Here is a 21,322-nt window from a genome sequence, read left to right on the forward strand (position 1 = left end):
CATGCTGGTATATGTCATACTGGTATATGCCATGCTGGTATATGCCATACTGGTATATATGCCGTGCTGGTATATGCCATGTCATGCTGGTATATGCCATGCCATACTGGTATATGCCATGCTGGTATATATGTCATGCTGGTATATGTCATACTGGTATATGCCATGCTGGTATATGCCATACTGGTATATATGCCGTGCTGGTATATGCCATGTCATGCTGGTATATGCCATGCCATACTGGTATATGCCATGCTGGTATATATGTCATGCTGGTATATGTCATACTGGTATATGCTATACTGGTATATGCCATGCCATGCTGGTATATGCCATACTGGTATATATGCCATGCTGGTATATGTCATGCTGGTATATGCCATACTGGTAAATATGCTATACTGGTATATGCCATGCTGGTATATGCCATACTGGTATATATGCCATGCTGGTATATGCCATGTCATGCTGGTATATGCCATGCCATACTGGTATATGCCATACTGGTATATATGCCATGCTGGTGTAAGTCATGCTGGTATATGCCATGTCATGCTGGTATATGTCATGCTGGTATATGCCATACTTGTATATGCCATGCTGGTATATATGCCATGCTGGTATATGCCATGCTGGTATATGCCATGCCATGCTGGTATATGTCATGCTGGTATATGCTATGCTGGTATGTCATACTGGTATATGCCATGCTGGTACATATGTCATGCTGGTATATGTCATACTGGTATATGACATACTGGTATATGTCATACTGGTATATGTCATGCTGGTATATGCCAAACTGGTATATGCTATGCCATGCTGGTATATGCCATACTGGTAAATATGCTATACTGGTATATGCCATGCCATGCTGGTATATGCTATACTGGTATATGCCATGCCATGCTTGTATATGCCATACTGGTATATATGCCATGCTGGTATATGTCATACTGGTATATGCCATGCTGGTATATGCCATACTGGTATATATGTCATGCTGGTATATGTCATACTGGTATATGTCATGTTGGTATATGCTATGCTGGTATATGTCATGCTGGTATATGTCATACTGGTATATATGTCATGCTGGTATATGTCATACTGGTATATATGTCATGCTGGTATATGCCATACTGGTATATATGCCATGCTGGTGTAAGTCATGCTGGTATATGCCATGTCATGCTGGTATATGTCATGCTGGTATATGCCATACTTGTACTATACTGGTATATGCCATGCCATGCTGGTATATGCTATACTGGTATATGCCATGCCATGCTGGTATATGCCATACTGGTATATATGCCATGCTGGTATATGTCATACTGGTATATGCCGTGCTGGTATATGCCATACTGGTATATATGTCATGCTGGTATATGTCATACTGGTATATGTCATGTTGGTATATGCTATGCTGTTATATGTCATGCTGGTATATGTCATACTGGTATATGTCATACTGGTATATGTCATACTGGTATATATGTCATGCTGGTATATGTAATATTGGTATATATGTCATGCTGGTATATGCCATACTGGTATATATGCCATGCTGGTGTAAGTCATGCTGGTATATGCCATGTCATGCTGGTATATGTCATGCTGGTATATGCCATACTTGTACATGTCATGCTGGTATATGTCATACTGGTATATGCCATGCTGGTGTAAGTCATGCTGGTATATGCCATGCTGGTATATGCCATACTGGTATATATGTCATGCTGGTATATGTCATACTGGTATATGTCATGCTGGTATATATGTCATACTGGTATATGTCATACTGGTATATGCCATGCTGGTATATGTTATACTGGTATATGTCATACGGGTATATGTCATACTGGTATATATGTCATGCTGGTATATGACATACTGGTATATGTCATACTGGTATATGTCATGCTGGTATATGCTATGCTGGTATGTCAAACTGATATATGCCATGCTGGTGTAAGTCATGCTGGTATATGCTATACTGGTATATATATCATGCTGGTATATGTCATGCTGGTATATGCTATGCTGGTATGTCATACTGGTATATGCCATGCTGGTATATATGTCATGCTGGTATATGACATACTGGTATATGTCATACTGGTATATGTCATGCTGGTATATGCTATGCTGGTATGTCAAACTGGTATATGCCATGCTGGTGTAAGTCATGCTGGTATATGCCATGCTGGTATGTCAAACTGGTATATGTCATACTGGTATATGCCATGCTGGTATATAACATACTGGTATATGTCATACTGGTATATGTCATGCTGGTATATGCTATGCTGGTATGTCAAACTGGTATATGCCATGCTGGTGTAAGTCATGCTGGTATATATATCATGCTGGTATGCCATGCTAGTATATGCCATGCTGGTATATGTCATGCTGGTATATGTCATACTGGTATATGCCATACTGGTATATGTCTTGCTCACTATGCCATGCTGGTATATGCCATGCTGGTGTAAGTCATACTGGTATATGTCTTGCTCACTATGCCATGCTGGTATATGCCATGCTGGTGTAAGTCATACTGGTATATGTCATACTGGTATATGCCATGCTGGTATATGTCATGCTGGTATATGTCATACTGGTATATGTCATGCTGGTATATGTCATGCTGGTATATGTCATGCTGGTGTAAGTCATGCTGGTATATGCCATGCTGGTGTAAGTCATACTGGTATATGTCATACTGGTATATGTCATACTGGTATATGTCTTGCTCACTATGCCATGCTGGTATATGCCATGCTGGTGTAAGTCATACTGGTATATGTCATGCTGGTATATGTCATGCTGGTATATGTCTTGCTCACTATGCCATGCTGGTGTAAGTCATACTGGTATATGTCATGCTGGTATATGTCATGCTGGTATATGTCATACTGGTATATGTCATGCTGGTATATGTCATACTGGTATATGTCATACTGGTATATGTCATGCTGGTATATGTCATGCTGGTATATGTCATACTGGTATATGTCATACTGGTATATGTCATACTGGTATATGTCTTGCTCACTATGCCATGCTGGTATATGCCATGCTGGTGTAAGTCATACTGGTATATGTCATGCTGGTATATGTCATGCTGGTATATGTCTTGCTCACTATGCCATGCTGGTATATGCCATGCTGGTGTAAGTCATACTGGTATATGTCATGCTGGTATATGTCATGCTGGTATATGTCATACTGGTATATGTCTTGCTCACTATGCCATGCTGGTATATGCCATGCTGGTGTAAGTCATACTGGTATATGTCATACTGGTATATGTCATACTGGTATATGTCATGCTGGTATATGTCATACTGGTATATGTCATACTGGTATATGTCTTGCTCACTATGCCATGCTGGTATATGTCATACTGGTATATGTCATACTGGTATATGTCATGCTGGTATATGTCATACTGGTGTAAGTCATACTGGTATATGTCATGCTGGTATATGTCATACTGGTATATGTCATACTGGTATATGTCATACTGGTATATGTCTTGCTCACTATGCCATGCTGGTATATGCCATGCTGGTATATGTCATACTGGTATGTGTCATACTGGTATATATGTCATGCTGGTATATGTCATACTGGTATATGTCATACTGGTATATGTCATGCTGGTATATGTCTTGCTCACTATGCCATGCTGGTATATGCCATGCTGGTGTAAGTCATACTGGTATATGTCATGCTGGTATATGTCATACTGGTATATATGTCATGCTGGTATATGCCATACTGGTATATATGCCATGCTGGTGTAAGTCATGCTGGTATATGCCATGTCATGCTGGTATATGTCATACGGGTATATGTCATACTGGTATATATGTCATGCTGGTATATGACATACTGGTATATGTCATACTGGTATATGTCATGCTGGTATATGCTATGCTGGTATGTCAAACTGGTATATGCCATGCTGGTGTAAGTCATGCTGGTATATGCTATGCTGGTATATATATCATGCTGGTATATGTCATGCTGGTATATGCTATGCTGGTATGTCAAACTGGTATATGCCATGCTGGTATATATGTCATGCTGGTATATGACATACTGGTATATGTCATACTGGTATATGTCATGCTGGTATATGCTATGCTGGTATGTCAAACTGGTATATGCCATGCTGGTGTAAGTCATGCTGGTATATGCCATGCTGGTATGTCAAACTGGTATATGTCATACTGGTATATGCCATGCTGGTATATAACATACTGGTATATGTCATACTGGTATATGTCATGCTGGTATATGCTATGCTGGTATGTCAAACTGGTATATGCCATGCTGGTGTAAGTCATGCTGGTATATATATCATGCTGGTATGCCATGCTAGTATATGCCATGCTGGTATATGTCATGCTGGTATATGTCATACTGGTATATGCCATACTGGTATATGTCTTGCTCACTATGCCATGCTGGTATATGCCATGCTGGTGTAAGTCATACTGGTATATGTCTTGCTCACTATGCCATGCTGGTATATGCCATGCTGGTGTAAGTCATACTGGTATATGTCATGCTGGTATATGCCATGCTGGTATATGTCATACTGGTATATGTCATGCTGGTATATGTCTTGCTCACTATGCCATGCTGGTATATGTCATGCTGGTATATGCCATGCTGGTGTAAGTCATACTGGTATATGTCATGCTGGTATATGCCATGCTGGTATATGTCATACTGGTATATGTCATGCTGGTATATGTCTTGCTCACTATGCCATGCTGGTATATGTCATGCTGGTATATGCCATGCTGGTGTAAGTCATACTGGTATATGTCATACTGGTATATGTCATACTGGTATATATGTCATACTGGTATATGTCATGCTGGTATATGTCATACTGGTATATGTCATACTGGTGTAAGTCATACTGGTATATGTCATACTGGTATATGTCATACTGGTATATGTCTTGCTCACTATGTCATGCTGGTATATGTCATACTGGTATATGTCATACTGGTGTAAGTCATACTGGTATATGTCATACTGGTATATGTCATACTGGTATATGTCTTGCTCACTATGCCATGCTGGTATATGCCATGCTGGTGTAAGTCATACTGGTATATGTCATGCTGGTATATGCCATACTGGTATATGTCTTGCTCACTATGTCATGCTGGTATATGTCATACTGGTATATGCCATGCTGGTATATGCCATGCTGGTATATGTCTTGCTCACTATGTCATGCTGGTATATGTCATACCATGCTGGTATATGCCATGCTGGTTGCTTGCTGGGGTTGAGTTTTATCATATAATTGATGAATGTAACATAGACCACAGGTATGATTTTGTATACCTTTCCTTCATATGTTTTTTTGTTCAAATGTTCAGTCCTTTGAGAAGTATCCTTGTAATAGTATCAAAAGGGGCTAAATGATTTACCTTGAACTACTCAGGGGTACAATATGTCAAAAACTTCATATAGGCTGCTTACTTGGACTAAAAGCAATTACCTGGGATTTATAAAGGTGTGAAAACTTGTTCTTACTATATATGGTTAAGGGTATTCCAGGAAAATATATATCTTACGAGAGGACTTGATCCAGAAAACAAATCTGTGTATGGTTGGTCCTTCAGAAAATGCGGCTTATGATATGGTGCTGTTTGAATTAAATCGCTTCTTTTGGTGGTCCCTGTCTAACAAACCTGGAGTTCTCCTGTTGGATAGATATTTTACTGGAATTTCCCTTTAGAAGTTAAGCAATACCATTGAATGATAAGTAAATTGGAGTACACTTTAGATTAATGACTATTTAAGGTGAATTGGAACTGATTAAGGAGAAACAAAACGTCACTTTCTGAAATTATCAGAAAGGTTCGTTATACCAATACCACGGTGTGTTAAGTCAGGTACAAAGTTCTTTGTTGGATACATTGTGATTGTGTGGAGCTGAAGTACACACCTTTTGACAGATGACCAGTTTTATTATCTAATAACTGTACTATTTGTGCTGAGTGTATACCCCAATACTGTGATCTTTTGATACAGTGACATTGTTTGTCCTTCAGTGATCCATATTAAGTGCGGAGCAATCTTTGTCCTTGACCACAGAAATACATTGTACCAACATTCCCCATTACAGAGGGTAGAACACAAGTGTGGCAAATACGTTACCAGGATACATTAACGCTGTAACACAGTCAGTGTCGTTCTATAACATCATGCCATGATTATCAACATAAACTGCTACATGTTCATGTCTTTGAGGAGGAATTTTACCATCAAACACTAACCAGTCGTGCAACTGAGGTAAAATGCTTCACAACATCTTTCAGGTTTTCAAGATATTTTTTTAAGGACTTAAACAAGGGCAGTACAGAGAGTTTAAGTCAGTTGTATATATTTTGTGGGAAAATCAAGTGATGAGATCATTTGCGTGCTTAAGGCCTCACTTTTCATATCACTTACTCAGGTATACATGAAATATTAAAGCTTTTCATGTCAATATCAGATAACATTTACATTCATTGTATAGGCGTGTATAAGGCTACCAGGGAATATTTTATATTTACACCTAATAGATAACGTTGTTTGTCACCTAAATTAATCAGGGTCAACTGTTTGCTACTTTTACACAGCCAATTTTAGCCCACCAATTTAAATTGCCTTTGTCTGTGGTCCATCCATCAGTAAACAATCCTTAATCACTATTTCTTAAGAAGTACTGGAAGGATATTTCTCGAAATTCACTCGCAGGTTCCACTTGGTACCTATGGGGTAGTTGTGCCTATCGTATTCAACTTGGGAAACAAAATTGTCGACTTTCAGTCATCTTAACAGTTCAGTTTGTTATCATTATTTCTTGAAAAATAAAGGAAGGATATTTCTGAAACTTAATATGTAGGTTTCCTTTGGTCCCAAGATGTGTCCATTCAATTTTGAGTCTGATATGAAAAATCAAAATTGTTGATAGGCCGCCATCTTGGATTTTGTCAGTTGAAGATTGTTTCTCTATTGCTGGAGAAGAACTTACAAATTTGATGTGTAGGTTTTCATTGGTCCTTTATTGTGTATGGTTAATTTCAAGACTGATCTGAAAAACAAAATGGCAGATAGTTGGCCATGAATGCACCATGGATATTTAAGTTGGTAAATTTGTTATTGCTTTTTCTCAGAAATTTAAATTCTTGATTGATCTCTCTCGGATTATTTAATAAGGCTCCCTATTTCCAAATAATTTAAAGGAATAGAGAAAAGATGAGAAAAGTAAGAAAAGGTCAGTGTCAAATAGATCCAATAAATATTATTTTATGATGGGTGCCAAGATCCCTCTGTGTTCTCTTATATTGTTAACATGAGGTTTATATGATGTCTTATATTTGTGTAAATGTGTTTAATAACTGCAAAAGTAATATTTAATTATTACATAATTCCTCTTGTGCCATTTCTCTTCTCGAGTTTAAGGGAATACAGCACAGTCAGGCAATAATGAACCAATTGTCATAAAAATTGACATGAGTGATCTTTATTTTTGCTATTTGCTTTGTTGCAAAAAATTACCTAATTAACTCATTTAAAGTGTCAACACATATAGTAGGTAGCTCTATACACCACTTTATCATCTTACATATTTAACAAACAAAAATTGCTGTGTGCATGTTTATAAATCCTAATGGGAATTTCCGTCTTTTTCAAAGATGGCGGACCTTGATAATTGATAATCTTTTTTCTGTAAAAAAACCTTGAAAACATCTCTACCTGTATAATTTGCGTATTCTATTATAGTTAAAAAAAACCTGCAAAAATCACACTGAGTTTTTACGGTAGGCCTTTCTATGCTAATTTTCTCGATTTTTGACTTTTTAAAGAAAACTTACAATTTAAAAAAAAAAAGTAAGGATTATTTCAAAATAAGGATGAAAAAAATCCTACTGCAATTCTCTGATTTCATCAAAATATCATAACTTGACTGTTAAAAAAACTATTTTGTCATTAATGAAATCATAAACCTTAAAAAGATATTAGATAATTGAAGAATAAAAACATGACCTTACCCTGAAAATTACTGAACACACTTGTTGTTTTTCTATTCATCACATAATGGTGAGTTATCTCCCCGTTATATTTCATATTGTTGCTCTGTCATTTCCCTGGTATCATAGACCAACATGCCTACCGACTACATCTCGTATGTAATAACGCTCACACGGGGGTAACTATTATGAGCTGTACTCAAACGTAGGTCTGACGTACAATTGGAAATCTTTTCCTCGTGAGATAACATTTTCTGAGCGTTTCATATCCCATTAATACAAAAGATGATTAAAGATCAATCTATTTTGTAAGGCATCTGCATCCATTTAATCAGCTTGGTTTTGTATGAATTGATGTATGATAAAAGGAAATGTGACAAATTGCATCGTCATAATTTCTGCCTGTTAATATTTATAAATTGTTATGGAAGGATTCAGTATGTTGAATTTGATGAGAGAATTTAAGGAAGTACATATTTTATAATGTTGATAAAGCAGCTCGTATTGTCAGTATGTTTCATATGAAAACAATAATGGCTGTATAAATGTACAAATGTTATTTTCCATACATATTGTGTACATGTTTTGGTTATTCCATTGAGAATAAAAAAATAATGAAATCATATATTTGTCTTTGCATTATGTTAGAGCAAGGCCAGTCTGACTGCATCTTTCAAAACTTTGTTTCTGCTCTTTAATGTCAATATATACAAATAAATCTTTAGGTTGTATGGTTTTTGTGTCGCCTGAAAAAGACGATATATAGCTATCACTATGTCAGCGTCGCCTGCACAATAGTTTCCATGCGATAACTTGAGTTCCCTTGGGCCAATCAAACTCAAACTTCATACAGTGCTTCCTTACCTAAAGTGCTTGCTTGGGATTGCTTTTCATGTTTAAATGTCAAAGATCAAGATCACTGTTACTATTAATAGAAAATTTGTTTCCATGCAATAACTCGAGTTCCCTTGGGCCAATCAAACTCAAACTTTGTATAGTGCTTCCTTATCAAAATTTGTTGTTTGGTATTGCTTTTCAGGTGCGAAGGTCAAAGTCACCGTTACTATAAATAGAAAATTTTGTTTCCATGTGATAAGTTTTCCTTAGCCAATCGGGCTCAAACTTCATACAGTGCTTCCTTAGATTGACCTTTGTAATAATATTATTATGGTACCTTGTGAACATGATAATTTGAGTAATTGTTAACCGAGATTGATGAAACTTGGTATGCTGCCTTATATCTATGAAATCTCGAATGATTTCGAAAATCAGAATCATTCAACTGTAACTTTGAGTTATTGCCTTTTGTAATAATCATATTTTTGGACCTTGTGAACACAACTTGAGTAAATATCAACCAAGTTTGATAAAACTTTATATACAGCCTCATGTCAAAAAGATCTTAGACAAGTTCAAAATTGGGAATTATATGCCAGTAAGTTATTGCCCTTTGTAATAAAATTATTATTGGATCTTGTTGAAGCAAATTCTTTTCCTTCCAACATAAAAGGATTCTGCTCTTTTATCTATGCACCTGAAGGCTGGATGTTTGGCACACAAATATCATGTGTGACTTGCTACAACTGTTATGTTTATCTTTGACCTTAACCTTCATTCAAGGTCGCATGGGTCAAATTAAAAAAATTTATTTCAAAATGATTTGTTTTGGTCATATTTTAAAGAACCTACACTTATAAAGGTGTGCAAGGTTTCTAGGTCAAATCATAAAAAATGACGCAGATATGGCCCTTTGAAGAATGTTTTCCCGCAAAAATTCAAAATTATCCATAAATTGCAATTCAAATGTTTTTTATAGCCATCATGTTCCGCCCATCGCCGTCAGTAAAACTTTTTCTTTCAAAATGCTACTCCTCCTTAACCCTTGGGTGGATTACTTCCAAATTTATAAATGAGGCTGGTCTGACCCCTTGGGCCGGGGCCTCAAAAGGGGAACTTTGGTGAATTTTTGCTTTAAAACCCTACTCCATCATAACCCTTTGGGGGATTACAACCAAATTTGGTGTGAAACATCATTGAGGGAGGGCGATCATATTTTATATAAATGAGGCTGGTATTAACCCTAGGGCCTGAGGGGCGGGGCCCAAAAAGGGGAACAACTTTGGTGAATTTTTGCTATAAAATCCTACTCCTCCTTAACCCTTAAATCCTACTCCTCCTTAACCTTAACTGGATTACATCCAAATTTTGTGTGAAATATCATTAGGGGAGGGCAATCATATTTTATATAAATGAGGCTGATCCGACCCCTAGGGCCAGAGGGGCAGGGGCTCAAAAAGGGGAACTTTCCTGAAATTTTGCTTTAAAACCCTACTCCTCCTTAACCCTTGGGTGGATTACATCCAAATTTGTTGTGAAACATCATTCTGATTCAGGGAAGGGCAATTATATTTTACACAAATGAGGCTGATGTGACCCAAGAGGCCCAAGTGGCGGTCCCCAAAGGGAGAGATTTGGTGAATTATTGCTTTAAAACTTTACTCCTTTTTAACTCTTGGGTGGTTTACATCCGAATTTTCGTTTGAAACATCATTAGGGGAGGGCAATCTTATTTTGATATGAATGAGGCTAGTGTGATGCCTGGGGACACAGGGGCAAGGCCCCAAAAGGGGAACTTAGCCAAAATCTTGCTTTAAAACGCTACTCCTGAATGGATTACAAGCAAATTTGGTTTGAAACATCATAAGGGGACAGCAATCATAATTTATATAAATGAGGCTCGTGGGGCCCCTGGGGACAGAGGGGTGAGGCCCCAAAAGGGGAACTTAGCCAAAATTTTGCTTAAAAATGCTTCTTCTTCTTAATGCCTTAATTGATTACAACCATATTTAGTATGAAACATCATCGGGGAAGGGCAATCCTAATCCATATAAATGAGGCTTGTCCGACCCATGGGGACAGAGGGACATGCCCCAAAAATGGGAACTTGGCTGAAATTTTGCTTTTAAGATGCTGCTCCTCCTTTTTCCAACATGGATAAAAACCAAATTTGATCTGAAACATAACTTGCTGCGTATAGACAATTATGGTAATGATGCTTGGTTGAGGGATGTGTCCCTGCTGTAAGTGTTTGTCAGATGACCGTTGAGGCCCATGGGTCTCTTGTTTTATGAACTGTTTAGAAATACATTGTAATTATACATAGAAGATAGTTATATGTCTCAATTGACCATTTAGGCCCATAGGCCTCTTCTTTAATGCTATTTCTCAAAGTTTGCATTGGAAATTTCTCGGATTTCATTGCTATATTTCCCCTTTGTCCCAAATTGAGCAAACAATTTTTACAATTAAAATGACCGATATAGGTGGTCACCATAGGTTTTTGGAAGTTGTTATTGCTACAATGGGTATTTCTCAAATTTCTTTCCCTTTTCTGAAATAACCGCAATAACAGGAAAAGAGAAATGATGAGTAAAATCTGTCTGTGATGTCACTTGGAAAACTCACAGTTACATTTCTATTATAATTACTACATGCATGAAATAAAATCAACAACGGACACATTTTAAACAATATTTTAATACCATTAATTTTGTTTTCAATTTGAATACAATACATCTATTGTAACTACCTGGTATTACTGTCGTAAAAGAAGACAGATTTCTGCGCTAACTGACCAAAAATTTCTTTACCCTATATGCCATGAGAATCTGGTGTTCAATGTATTTGCAAGTTTTGAGAAGAGATTTTTTTTCAAAACTTTAAAAACTGATACTCCGAAAGAAAATTTTTGTATAGAAATCCTATTAAATTATGTTCCTAGAGCGGAAACTCAACAGTAGATTTTTTGTTTGTTTGTTAAAGACAGGTAAATAATGATTATTCTTTTTTTGTTATCACCTGTCTTTAACAATGACAGAATCTGCTAATGTTTGATATTCATATTACAAGCATTCTTATAGCCGAACGTAATACAAAATCATACAACATATACCAATACACTTGAACTTCAGGCCATTTAAATATTTTTCTGGTTTATAGTTATATAACCATTAATTTTCATGATCTGTTTTTTGTTTGTTTTTTGTTTTCCATTTCTGCATTAAGGACCTGGCAATTTTGTATGTACTAGCTGACAGACTGGTTTTGAAACATTTAACAACACCAACCCATAGTTTCAGAGACCATGGCACATTAAACTACTAGCCTTGTCAGGCATCTGGCTAGTGAAATTGTCTGTCCATTGGACAGCCTTTGATACTCCCCAATCATCAACAAATAACACACTTTGTAAAAGAAAATGACACTGACTCTTTTTTTGTTTTAAGATCTAAGATAACTTTCATAATTATCCAACAACTTTTTATATTTGAAATGGGAGAGAAAAGTTTGGTGGAAATTAATAAAGTAGTAAGATTTTCAAAACCTTTACATACCTAGTTAAATAACAGTCTATTGACAAAATGATAGTGCAGTATTGCTTGTTTGAACCGTTCTATGCAATGTACAGTACTGATTAAATGCAGTATAGATGCAAGGTTATCAAATTATGCAGAATCCAAAACTAATATTTCAGAGTTAAAATTAGGAGATCTCCCAAAAACGGGAAGATGGACAGGTACGAGGTTTATAATTGATACAGTAATACATAACTGAAGATACCCGTACACTTGGTGTACATCCTCTGTACAGGTAACATTAGAATATGTTATAGATGTATATTATTTGTCACCATAATTGCAGCACTTATCATTTCTGTCCAGAGGCACACTGTCGCATACAGATTACACAAGATGAGAATGTTAATATTTGCTGGAACAAGAGGGGCCAAATGTCATTTATCACACTAGGTTCATCTTAAACATGGCATCATTATGGTAACAAGCATGAAATACACAAATATTCAACAAGCTATATCTATTTTTCAAACAAGGATTTGACATGTATACATAATTCAATACATATATAGGCCCCTTTGTCAATTCCCTCCATATGATGAGGAACAAGACTAGTGTTAACTATATTATTCTTAAATACAATCAACACTACATGACCATTCTTGAAGTATTCTTCGGCTTAATGTAGACAAGACCTGACTACTCACACCAGTGTATATTCCAGGACTTGTGACCTGACCAGTGTGTCCCCTCCCCACACTGCACCAGTAGCCACACACACAAAAAGTCTGTTACAACCTGTTGATAAAGACATCACACCTGTCATAATCTCCGACTGTTACAGCACTTACAAAGTCTTGACCAAATTAATCCAAATGATGCGTCATGCGTCTCCATATGCCTCCATATGATAATATATTTCTTATGCCAAGATCATCCCAACTGTCCTTATTTTAAACATCTATCAAAGTACACAGATCCTATATAACCACCACGCATAGACTTGGACACATTCTGCTCAAATAGTCTGCGGTTGTTCTGGAGAACCTCTGCTGCCTCCTTGTTCAGAGGATCTTCTGGATTGGGTTCCTGTGACAAGATATTATATTCACACTTGAATCAGTATAACATAATGATCTACACATACACACTGTTGTCTTGTTGCAGCAGCAATGACAGATTGAAAGTTTACCTCTGAGTCAATTGGTTTTCTAAGGAAGGTGATCTGGGGTTTTCTGTTTGGTTAAGAAGTTATTTATTTAAATGTTTTGAAACAGGGTCAGAAAATTTGATAAACTTGATATGAAAGGTTACTATATTTTTACAATTAAAGGCATTTGTTACATATCATTAAATTAAATAAACAACTTTGAAATAGCACAAAAAATCATGTAGATTATATGACATTATATAATAAGTATTACTTTAAGCACTATAATGGAAAACCTTAGGAAGGTTTTTTATTACCTTCTATTGTTAAATGCCAAAGACAAAAATTTCAAAATACATTGTACAAAAAAAAATACATGTATACAAATCTACTTACCTTTGATTTGCCCCATATGTTTCAAAGTACAAGCGGACTAATACTAATAATTGAAATTCTTAATCTTAACAATTAATTTTTTCTTAGGAATGTCCATTGAAATGATATAATAAGTTGGTGCTCTAATGGACCGAGTCTTTGCAGCAGACCTCAATATTATAATAAAGATTATATCTGACAAGTCCCTTATTACATTGTTGGATGAACTTAGATACTACATGTTAAAGTAATTTCTGCAGTTCATACACAGAGAACTAGTTGCCTGTTATCCCTATATACAGATTGTGGGATGAACATGTACTTACTAAAAACAGGTACTGTAATCCGTATACTATTGAGTTGACTGTTAGCACAGGCTTCCAATCCTCTCTACAAGTCATAAATCAATGTTCAAATTAAAATGTAATTATTATAATACCAAAAACAAAATTTTAAATGTACCAAATAATATTTTTCGAAGCACAAAAAGATTAAACATATCTGCATTTTGGTTTTTGATAGGTGTTAAGGTTATGCAGATATACATTCTAATTACATTGTAAAAGTAATATTTCCTGAGAAATTTTTTTATTCTTATATTTCCAAATTTATTCAGTCACATAAGATTGAAAACAAAACAGATATTGAGTAGATAGTGTGAGAAAATTTATTATCAAGTCTTGACCAGAATATAATACAGTATGTGTATGTGCTTTAGTGTTTATGTTTACTTTGCGGGTTCGGGGACTTAATTATCAACATTTGAAGCACCTCTCAGAGGCAAATTTTCAACTCATGTTTATTCCAAATTTTTAAGAAAGACTTCTGATCAATCAAGACGTCAAAGGTTTTGATTTAAGGAGAGGGATGAGTCGTCAAAGTTGGACTAAATGAACTACTATAAGTCACTTTCAAGATCGAAGGGGTCGAACGTGTTAAAATCATCAAACAATGAACTCTGGGTCATCATCATATACTATGTAGGGTCAATATCATGTTATGTTAGGGCTATCAATTTAGTTCTAATGAATGAAAGTCACTTTTAAAGTCACAGGGTAAATCCTTAACCAAATGGTCAAAGCCTCAGTGGTCATGATATTTGGCCAGAAACATGCTAATAAAAAGACCCATGACCCACGTTCAAAGTCACAGAAGTCAAAAGTGTTGGTATCAAAATGAACTTCCTAGAATCTCTGACTTACCGTAATATGTTTAGACACACATTCCCCTCTAGGTCTATGTTAGGATGGTAGACCATGGTTTCACACTTTACTTTGGGAGGGTCATGAGGGTAGCCTTGACCAACTTTAAAACTAAACACAAACCGTCCTGCTCTGTAAAACCCCTAAAAGAGAAAAAAAAAAACATCAAAATTCATGCATATGGACAATGTACAGTTGTAATCAATGCCAGCAGGTCTCAGTGGGATCTTGGTGCCCACCATTGAATGATCTTAATTGGTTCTTTGAAAGACTCTTCTTTTCTTAATTTTCCATTCTTTCCTTTCTTCCTCTTACAGTAATCTTTTGATAACATGCATATGGGAACCTAGATTTGAAACTTAAGAAAGATCTTAGGACTTTCTGACATATATCAATAACAAATTTCAACTTTCAAAATCCAAGATGGAGGCTTATTGAAGTTATTGGCCATTTTTATCTTACAGACAGGACTCAAAATTGAATGAGCGTAACTACAGACCAACTAGAACATACATGGTATTTATGATGATTGAGAAATATTCTGCCAGTACATTTATTTCAACAATCAAAAAAAGATATGGTTGCAACTCTAACCTTTCTTTCCCAAATTAGACTCAAACCTGAACAGTCACAAGAAACTACAGGCAATCTAGATCTGCTTGTGAAGTTTGAGAAATATCCCTCCAGAACTTCTCAAGATATACCAATAACAAATGTCAAATGTCAAAATCCAAGATAGCTGCTTGGCGGCCTTTTTTTTTTTATCAGACTCAAAATTCAATGGACACAAATTATAGGGACCATGGGAAACCTACAAGTGAAGTATGTGAAAAATACCTCCAGTACATAACAAGGATTGTTTATGGATGGACCACAGACATAGGGCTATTTGAATAGCCCACAATCTGTCATGGGCTAATCATGACTCACAACAAACCTCTGAAGATAACATGTAAATAATTATCAATTCTTACAAAGATACATTGTATAATCAAGAAATCTTTTTTAATTCTACATAAAATTCCAAATATTCTTACATAACAATTCAACTTTTTGCTTGTTCTGCTCTTGAGACAATCATAAGGATAGATAATTAGTTTACTTGTATTGTAGCTATACCAGGTACTAGCCCAAGTTTCCTCTGGCCTTGATGCCATGTCTGGTGTAGGGGCCCTTAGTCTATACATGTACACCAATGACAATGACAATATTTTATTCTCATAAACATATAAAGTGTAGAGAATTATACATACAAAATTTGTACAGGACATATGATATAATACATCGATACATTTGTTAAGCAAGAGATTATCTTAAATATTGTTGAGTCGTATACTTATTTCTTTAATTAATTTCACAAGTGATTTCAATTCATCGTCTACTACAAAATTAAAAAGTGTATTAAATTTGAATGTACTTGGTCTTTCATAATAGTATCTAGATATATATTTTTTTCTGTTTAATGCTATTTGATGATCGCTGCAATTAAATAGATAATGGAATTCGTCTCCTATTTCATTCAGGTTACACAGACTACAGATTCTATTTTCTCTTGGGATGTTATTCCATCTTCCGTATTCGATTGGTAATTTAATGTTACAAGTTCGAAATTTACAATAGGAATTAGCTAGCTTAGGAGGGAGGTCAAGTAGATATTTTTCTAAACTTAAATCATGTTTATAAATTCTGTAATTGGTCCCTTTCGGAGAATTGAAAACGTCATTTTTCCAATTACATATGAACAAATTTCTTAGGGTATGAAAAACAGTATTTTTTAAGCAGCGTATACTAGTAAATTCATGGTTTTCAAAAACATCTAATAAATTACATTCTTCAAAAATATTTTTAATATAGTTAGACCATTGAGCATTATAATGTCTTAAAATTTGGAAAAATTTGTTGCTCAATTTATTATGAGTTGAGACCATCATTTTGGCCCAAAATCCAATCATACGAACTTTTATATTTATACTTAATGGAAACCTTCCCAATTCTCCATATATCATAAAGTTTGGTGTAGATGTTTTTAAGACAGACATGGTGTCAGGGCCAGAGGAAACTCTGGCTATACCAGGTACATGTATACAATTCTTTTGAATAACATATATATTAATGATGACATAATAGGTAAATCTTATATTTGAAGAGACACCTCCTGTCCCATGCATACATAAAGAGTGTGAACTATTTATATCCATCATTTTCTTAAAAAAAAAAATATTCAGATTTGAAGAAATTAACATCACATGTAATAAATACAGAATATAAATCTTATAAATGTAGGGAAACATAAATAATGGAATACACTAACTGTACTCTCTCCTTAAAGAAGAATAAATCTTACCTCATCTGGACAAATATTTAATTTGAAGTTTAAAAGATCATCTGGGTCAGGAAAATCTACTTGACATGTTTTTGGTAAATTCAGTTCATTGATGTCTGAAATAAAAAAACATATGCATGTATTAGACATGTGATCATTAAGCTTATTAAGTAAACAGCTTTATACAATGACATTCAGACTGGGAACTATTAAATATGTTGACTAGCAATAAAATGACACAAGCCATATGATAAATATTTATCATACCAATGTTTACCCTATCATATCAAACTGGTGGGAACCCAAAATATTATTTATGTGACAGAACTGTCAGTGTTGATTTCTGGTGACCTGGTAATTTCTGAGGTACCAGGCTAGCGCTCTAAGCAATCAGAACCAAGTGTTTCCTTCACAGACTGGACGATTGGCAATATTGAAAGCATGCATATGAACAAATGGTCTGGAATTTGCTATATTAGTTATTATTGTACCAGTAATTCCTGTGTGGTCCTCAATGATTGCACTTTTCGCCCTGCTGACAACAATTGGGAGTCCTACACAATTGCTTAGTTTTTACCTAATATACTTTCAATATCTGCTAAGGGGCAATCAATATTCCTTCTCAAAAATACCATGCAGATTCAAAGATTATTTCAGAAGGTTATGTCTTGAAGGGGTGTACCTGGTTTACAAATAGGATGGTATATTGCTACTGTAATAGGAAGGAATAACAACAACTGAAATGAGGAGATTATGTTTCTCAGAGAGACTAAAAACTGTCATAATTCTGCTGATGTTTCTGGTGACCTCATGATCATTGACTTAATTAATTAGGCATAATCAATATGGGTTCAACTTTATAGACAAGAAGATATGCTTGAAGTTCCATTGTGTATCTCCTGATTTTCCTATTAAAGTTTGTACTGGGGTAATATATTATTATTATTAGACACCACAGAAGGTTATGTTTTAATACCAGTAAAATGATCACAAGCAGGAATCCGGAGTCACTTACTCCATGTATAGAATGCTGGACCAGGGATGGCCCATGAATAAATGTTACATACAGATCAATAGAAGAAACAAAAGGGAAAACAACTGGGTCAAAATTTCACATTTGACTCGACGCCATATTGCTAATTATGTAGGTCGCGGGTGGTCTAATCACTATAATCAGTGCGCAATGGAGCGAAAAGGAAAAACAATACATTTATTTCTATATATTTACCGCTTATAATTTGTAAATAATGTATTCTTGCATTAAATATAACATGTTTTAGGAAATAATAAGCTTAGTTTTAAATTTCTTGCTTTAAATTATGTTACAAGAAAAACACAATAAATGATAATTGGCCTTTTCAGTCCATTGCATTCCGATTCGGGTGGTTAGTTGCACTGTCACATACAAAATGGCGGGTCAACAGTGTGAAATTTTGACGAAGCGTAAAACGAGGGTCTATACAGACGAAACAACACAGATTTTGGACTAAATTGGTGTTTTGGGGTAAATCAATATTTGATTTACCCAGGTATGTAAGGTAGGTGTTATGTCACACCCAATTTTTATTGTGTTTGCACCAAAATCTTAGCGACACCAAACCGTGTCGGAGAATTCCACGTTTTCATATAGTAGTGCGCTCTGGCCCTACACCACACATGGTGTCAGGGCCAGATGAAACTCGGGCTACCCCTCCTCGAAGTATGCAGAAATCATGAAGTCACCAACATGGCATCTATTTTTTGTGAAGTTCATCATGTAGATGATGATTTAGAGTGGGGGAGTGGCAGGGATTGGGAAGGCAGGATTTAGATATGGGCAAATTACCACTGTTTAAAAAATTCTTATGGGTCATTTTCTCATTGTATATATGAAAGATTCTAAAATTTCAATGGGCCATAAGAATTTATATGCATCTATGACCCATGGTCCCTGTCCTTCCTAATCCCTGGAGTGGTATATTTGCATACTTCACATGTACACAAGAGCAAGCAACATGTAAACAATGCCTCTTGGTTACTTTAGTACTTTTGGGTCTCCCCAGGTTCTTTTTTTCCAAAATGTTAACGAAGGAAACACAATTTCAATCAAAGGAGAATGTTTATATGCCGCCCCTGGAAACAGTTTGTCCAGACTACAATTCGAGTACCGGAAATGTTTTAATGGTAAGGACTAAGAGTCGACTTCCTCAATAGTTTTAAAGAATTTAAGTTGATTATTGTTTATATTTTGAGAAATGACGATCAACTCATTTGTCGAATGATTTAATGGACACAAAAAGCTCCATTAAATCACAGTATCTGCCTTGTATACATATGCCGAAAATTAATCAAATGAATATATAATACAATATGACTATGTTTAGACAAAAGCAGTTCTCATCATGAAACCGGATAAGAAAATATATCTATTGCGTTTCGGATCCATCAATGGAATCTTATTTTCATCACCTTTTTGTATTCTTAACTGGGCTGCAGACGCTTTCTTTTGGCTACCGGATTTCTCACTGACGTCTACGCCGTCTTTTTTCTGTTGTTTTAGTGAAAATAACTTAATCATTGTCACTTTTTTATATCCAGCCAAAGTCAACACACACACAGCGATGTAATCCTTACAAATATATCGTCCACTCCGCCTGTTGACCTGACCCAACGCGAGACCGGAAATGCTTTTGATGTAAAATTTAGAAACCAACTAGAAAAGCGGATGCAATTTCCGGATATAAGATGAAGTACCGTTACATAAAAAAAAACACACACACACACACAAACAAACAAGGATTGTGTATAATTGCATGGCTCATCTATCATGCTTTTTTAGTATAGTTAATGTTAAGCAAACTACAAAATTTGTTAAAATGTCTGCATTTCCACATTAATATTCATAGCATGGAAGCACCATGTATTTTCTCTCTCTCTTTTATTTTTTTTCTTTATCACAATTTGTAAGCAATTGGAGTTTCATGAAGATCATTTTGATTTCTCAAAATCTAAACAACTGATATACTTTTAGAGAAAGTGAACCAAACACAATACTTTAATTGAAGACCAGATTCCCAGTATCACTAATTTGCAGAGTCGCTGGACCATACATTCTGGATGACATTCCTTAAATGAATAGTGTATTAAAAGCTCACTATGGGATGAAATCAAGTTTGGTTAAAGTTGGATACACGTTTTGAATAACGGATCTAAACGCAAAAAATTTAAAAATTGAAATGCTGACACTGCCAGAAAAGTAAGATCATATATACTAGCATACGGACTTGGCACGGATATCCAAACCACGGTCCATATAGATATCATACCATGGCACACACACACCCTCACACACACACACATATGAGGCAGAACGAAGTCACATACTATCACAGTCTTCATATATAACTAGGTAGGTATAAATTAAGCTTTTGATTTACCTATTATTCACTTTTCTTTATATTTCATATGGCAATAAGATCCTTCAGTAGTTTAGTGAGAAGTACCAACAGCTGAAAAATCAAAAGTAATGTAAAAATTCAAAACGGTATCCACAACATCCGAGGTTGCGGCACGCGTGGATTGATATCATCCGACTTATCTCCGAAAATAAAACGGCGATATTATGTGTTGGTCCATTTTTAATCGAAAACAAAATTACCAAAAATGTAATAATGGTAAAGATTAGGTTTACTTTGGTTCATTTTTAATGGAAAAATAGATTTGGGATACTGAAGTCCATCTTAAACGAAAACATATACATTGAATTACTTCAATCCACAATTAATCACATTCAAACCGGTGGTGTCTCTCAATCATTTTTTAAAAGAAGAATTTGGAATTTAGTTTCTTTGGTGAAAAAATGGGCTTTTAGTGGATTA

General features: G+C 35.4%; 1 protein-coding gene across 1 annotated transcript; it reads right to left on the reverse strand.

Moving 5' to 3' along the window:
- Positions 1–11,577: 11,577 nt before the first annotated feature.
- Positions 11,578–20,117, reverse strand: LOC117336172 (NEDD8-conjugating enzyme Ubc12). The gene is made up of 5 exons (XM_033896565.1): positions 19,914–20,117; positions 17,487–17,581; positions 15,143–15,285; positions 14,267–14,330; positions 11,578–13,504 (listed from the first exon to the last, which is right to left on the reverse strand). Exons 1-5 carry the CDS (start codon positions 20,020–20,022, stop codon positions 13,364–13,366), a joined length of 552 nt encoding a protein of 183 aa, XP_033752456.1. The 5' UTR covers positions 20,023–20,117; the 3' UTR covers positions 11,578–13,363.
- Between the last annotated feature and the right edge of the window lie 1,205 nt (positions 20,118–21,322).

This window comes from Pecten maximus, chromosome 10, assembly GCF_902652985.1.
Source record: "Pecten maximus chromosome 10, xPecMax1.1, whole genome shotgun sequence".
NCBI classification, from domain to species: domain Eukaryota; kingdom Metazoa; phylum Mollusca; class Bivalvia; order Pectinida; family Pectinidae; genus Pecten; species Pecten maximus.